Source organism: Mandrillus leucophaeus, unplaced genomic scaffold (assembly GCF_000951045.1).
Source record: "Mandrillus leucophaeus isolate KB7577 unplaced genomic scaffold, Mleu.le_1.0 Scaffold353, whole genome shotgun sequence".
NCBI classification, from domain to species: Eukaryota; Metazoa; Chordata; class Mammalia; order Primates; family Cercopithecidae; genus Mandrillus; species Mandrillus leucophaeus.
Genome location: NW_012103732.1, coordinates 2,899,852 through 2,905,096, shown reverse-complemented (window position 1 = coordinate 2,905,096; position 5,245 = coordinate 2,899,852). Strand labels below are relative to the sequence as shown.

At 36.9% G+C, this 5,245-nt stretch overlaps 1 protein-coding gene across 1 annotated transcript in view; it reads right to left on the bottom strand.

Moving 5' to 3' along the window:
* Nucleotides 1-5,245, bottom strand: part of KIAA0825 (KIAA0825 ortholog) — a 498,815-nt gene that overhangs the window by 253,944 nt on the left and 239,626 nt on the right. The window contains exon 18 of the mRNA XM_011989441.1: nucleotides 1,935-2,343. Coding sequence (XP_011844831.1) covers nucleotides 1,935-2,343 — 409 coding nt within the window. The remainder of the gene's footprint in view (nucleotides 1-1,934; nucleotides 2,344-5,245) is intronic.

Below are 5,245 nucleotides of genomic sequence, written 5' to 3'. Positions count from 1 at the left end.
ACCGCGCCCAGCCAAGAAACACTCTTATACTGCCCAAACTCTGTAAGAGATTGTTATCTAAAGTGAGTTAAGTCAAATTTAACTCTTTTTCAAATAAATGCAATACATAACTTTAAAACTGCACTTTGTATATTGATATCATTTGAGAAATTGAGAAAGATGTATTGTGCTAATTACATAAGTACTCAGAAACTTTGAGGGCTGTACTGCGTTTTTTAAGTCAGCAATTCTTCATTTTTTATGCATGTTGTATGAGAGGTAAATAATCTTTTGGCTCATTGTTAATCAGCAAAATATTAGCTAGGCAACTCCCACTATAGGAGATACCAGATGTGTTGGGGCTGTTTATAAAACTTAAATTGAAATCAGCTTTTAAGGAAAAAATTTAGCTTATAGATTCTTGTATGTACCCCTACATGTATTACCTAGACATTGCTTTAAATGGATCTTATTTGATATAGGGGCTACTAAATCAGCAGTATCATAAATTTAACTTTGTCACTATAATCAGATATACTTTTTACTCTTGTTTTTCCTCTCCCCTTTATAACCACTGCCATGGATAATGACATCAGGCCTTAATGTTTTAGTCATTGGATTAAAGCCTGTAAATTAGTATTGAATGCAAACAGAAAGATTAAGATGGTCACTGTCAATGTTACTAAGCATTTGCCTGAATGCTATTGTAATTCCTACCCATGGGACACTCCAGAAGTACATTTCTAGAGGTCAGTGTGATGAGACCAGGAAAATCATGATTACCCACTTTTCCCCATTTGGATTAACATAAAGTCTTATAGATTAACATAGACAAGTAAACATTATTAATTACCTTAATACTAACCAGTGAATGCAATGTATTTTAATAGAGTTTATACATAGTAAATGCCTATCAGTTCCAAGCTTGATGCTAAGAACTCCATGAATGTTATTTAGTTTTTCAAAACAATTCTGTCAGTGTGGTATCATCATTGAAACTGAGGCTTTGAGAGATTCAATAACTTGCACAAGATGACCCATTTACAAGGGATTTGTACTTGCCCATCTGATTCCAAAGCCTGATCTCTTTATCATTACCATGTACTAGTAAGAGTAACCATATATCAAGTGACTTTTCGTCATTTTGGGCAGAAAGTTATATTAGTATCTGCTAGTAACATGAATATTTTTTTAAAGAATGAGGGATAGCGTGTGTGGGTGTTTTTAAAATTGGCTGACAGTGATCTATAGACCATATGAGCTGGAATTCCTTTATCAATACCATGCAATTCTATACCTGAAGACTAATTTAAAGACAGGAGGACTCTATGTACATATTTAAATTCATCAGGGACCCTTAAACATCTTTGCAGTATCACAAATCACTTAGCTCTTAGTGACAAACCCATGAGAAGGCTGACATTTTCATACAGAAACAGCTGGGTGTGTTTATAGCTGGAGTGTGATATGCCCTAGTTGCCCTCTGGGATTCTTACATTACCAGATGAAAAATGTGTACCTTTTTGACAATCAGGTACACAGAAAGCAATAAAAAGCCTTTTATATCCATTAATTCCTTCTTAATTTAATCTCCATGCCCAATCCATTTGCAAAATGCTCCAGGCTATCCAATAGATACCTGTTTGCACACTGAAAAGGGGTGAAACTAAATTCTCCTGGGTTTAACTACCACCCTTTTAATCAGAAACCTTAAGACGGTGACTAAACAAGTATAATGTTCCAGTGTGTCAATGGGGTTCACATTTTAAAAAGACAAGAAATGTGCAACAATCCAATTTTTAATGGGATACTTATCTTTTTTTTATTCATCAAAGCTCCCATGAATTTAGCAAAATACTATTGCTGCCCATCTGACAATATATTGTTGTTTATTGGTGATTTTGTTATTGTAAAAGCATTTGATGAAATCCAGTAAGAGAAAAACATCACTTTACCATTCAGTGCTCAGTTTCCTTGCTTTCAACAATTGACGTTCAATCCAGTTGGGCTTCTGCTGCTCAATGCTCTGTATGACCTTTTGGATCATTTGATTAGGGATACTTGTCTGGTCTCCCATGATGCTCTCCAAACACATACAAATTAAACCCAGTTTTTCTTTACTCCATCTGTCAAGGGAGGCACCTGTTAAAAGTTCCACAGTGTTTCCGTCCTCAAATATCCGACATATAATTACAATCAAGTTCCAGACAAGCAGACCAGCTTTCTTCAATTCAACAAAGTTTTTTGACATTTTTCTCTCAGACAGAAAAAAGAAGTATTTAATTGGGGGAGGCAAACATGCAATCACTGTAGGTAACTTGCTGATTACAATAGATACTGCCTGAGCAGCAAGCCTTGTGAAGCCTGGGGAAGAAAAGAAAAGGTATGATTAATATTAGCATTTGTGTTCAATCATTGCATGGTTTTGTGTTGTATAAAGATGTCTAATTTTTGTGGAGAAAATTGGCAAGAAGATCAAGTGCTTGACATATTCCAACAGAACTTTAACTGGGGTCTCTGGCAGTACTACCTAAAGTTCCCCCAAATCACAAATCCGGGTTTTTTTTTCTCTCATAAATGAAGATTAGAAAATTTAGACTCATAATTTGTATTCTTTCAAGACTGCAGCTTTCCAGGACCCATGTGGCCTCCTAATTAACAAATACAAAGGTTCCCAGCTGGGCAACTTTGTAGGCTTTGATACTTCTGACTCCCCCTTAAGCCCTTCTCCCTTGGAATCCATGACAGAATCATTCCAGCTCTCCTCAGGACTGGTTTCTCTCCTTTCAGTTCTCAACCCAAATGTTACTTCCTCAGACAGCCTTGCCTCACCATCTTATCTTATCTCATCTTGTCATCCTCTCAGTCCATTTACACCCTTCCATCACAGTCCCAAGACCCTCTCTTTCAGGGATCCCCATTTTGTTGCCTTTATTATAGCATTCCCCATCATCTAATAATTACGTCCTTTTCCTGCACACTGTATGTCACCCTCTTCTGAACTATAAGCTCTTAGAAGGCATTCCCATATCCCTAGCACTTAGTACCTCATATATAATAGTTGTCAATAAATATTGGTTGAATGAATGAGTCAGTAAATTGTTTCCTGCTTACCTCTATCTCTCCTCTTTGCTTCTTTGTGTCCTATGCTATTTCCACTTTCTACTAACACTTCTTAGATGTAGATTTTTGCTGAGACGTCCTTAGCCTTTTGGCTGATGATTCTCCCTTGTTTGGTGCTATTTCACATTTATGATCTTATTTAATGCAACAGCCTTAGGAGATTATTCAAATATGTGTTGGACCTAGTTTTTACACACTTATAAAGACTGTTCCAATTAATTTTTAAATGATTCTTAGGTTGTCATGAATTGCGGAGGAGTCACTAGATTAGACATATTTTCCAAGAAAAATGTATTAATTCTTCTTCTCTATATCAGGGTTTCTCAACTTCAGCACTATTGCCATTTTGGACTGGATGATCCTTTGTTGTGAAGAGCTGTTCTATGTTCTGTAGGGTGTTCAGCTGCATCTCTGGCCTCCACCCACTAGATGTCAGTAGCATCCCCCTCAGTGGTGACAACCAAAAATGTCCTCAGGCATTGCCAAATGTCCCCTGGGAACAAAACTGTCTGGTTGAGAACCACTCTTCTATATGATTCCAGAATCTTAAGTCTTGGCCTTTCTCCAGAATTGTAGTCCTGTAACTCCAGCTTTCTGTTAAGCATTTCACTTCTGTGTCCTCATCACCGTCAACTCAATATAACTAAAACCAAATTTCATTGTCTTCCAAACTAGCTTGGCCCTTCTCCCTCCCTCCCACCCTTTCCTCCTTTCTTCCTTCATTCCTTCCTCTCTCCCTCCCTCCCTTCTTCCTCACTACTCTCCTTCCTCACCTCCTCCCTCCCGTTCTTCCTTCCTGTTAAATATTCCTGTTGATCCTTGATACCTAGTCAGTGATCAGCATTGATATACAGTTCTGCCCCTTTATCTCTGCCATCCAGTTTCTCATTGCTGGGGCCAGCTGAGGTTACTGACCTACCTCAAGCCCTTCTTCACACATGGTACCTTGACTATGGAAGTATTCTCCTAACTCATCTCCCTTCTCCAGGCTATGTCCAGCCCTTCTCCTGCACTGTAAAACTGAATTCATCCCTATGAACTGTATTATCCAATTTCCCTGCTGTGATAATTTTAGCTACTTACCACTGTTATAAGATCAGTCTCAGTCTCTTGGGCCTTGCTGTGAAAACACTCCGCAGTCTAGCCTCAGCCTGTTTCTATGATCCTTCTCTTTAAGACCTTTAACATGCTTTATCCTCTTTGCTTTTAGGCTTCTGAGTACGTCATTACTCTCAATGGAATGCCCTCTGTCTTCAGGGTTCACAAATAATCTTCAACTCTTAGTTCAAAGTCCTCTCCCCTCTTGTGAATTTATTTGAATATATTCTATATATGACCATTTTGGTAATTAGGTCCATAATTGGCTATGTTATTTTTGTATTATCATCTGTTTTATTTATATTATGTTATTTATATATTCATGAGTTGTCTTTACAGCTAGCCTATAAACTCCAGAGCACGGGAAACAAAGCTCTTAGCTCCTTGATTATCCCACAAAGCCAGACAGTGTTTTAATCCACTATGTACATAATGGAATTTGAACATTAAAACTGAATGAGAAGCCAAAAGAAAGTAGCTCTGAATTCTTTGGTAAAACATTCTTTACTGTGTTTGCTGAACAAAAATAACAGAACAATGTGAACATTTTCTGAAGATATGTGTAACATTTAAAAAGTCACTCTGTTCCAAAAAAGTACAAAGCTCTTGGAAAATATGTCTAATCTAGTGACTCCTCTGCAATCCATGACAACTTAAGAATCATTTTAAAAATTAATTGGAGCAGTCTTTATAAGTTTGTAAAAACTAGGTCCAACACATATTTGAATAATCTCCTCAGGCTCTTGCATTAAATAAGATCATTAATGTGAAAGCACCTAGCTCAGCACCTGATAAAAATAGTTGCTCAATAAATGTTTTCTTTTTATTCAAATTAATGTGTTTAGGTGAGGCTTAAAATATAGATAAAGCAACTCTTCCTTAGTGTTCTTAAATTATTTGAAATGTCTCATTGTTCTTTATGTGTTTGTGTCTCGTAGTCCCTATTCTGCTGTCAGGTCTTTGACTTGAAAGATTGTATCTTGTATTCCCTCTGTCTTATTTTTTATTTATTTATTTTTTTGTTGAGACGGAGTCTTGCTCTGTC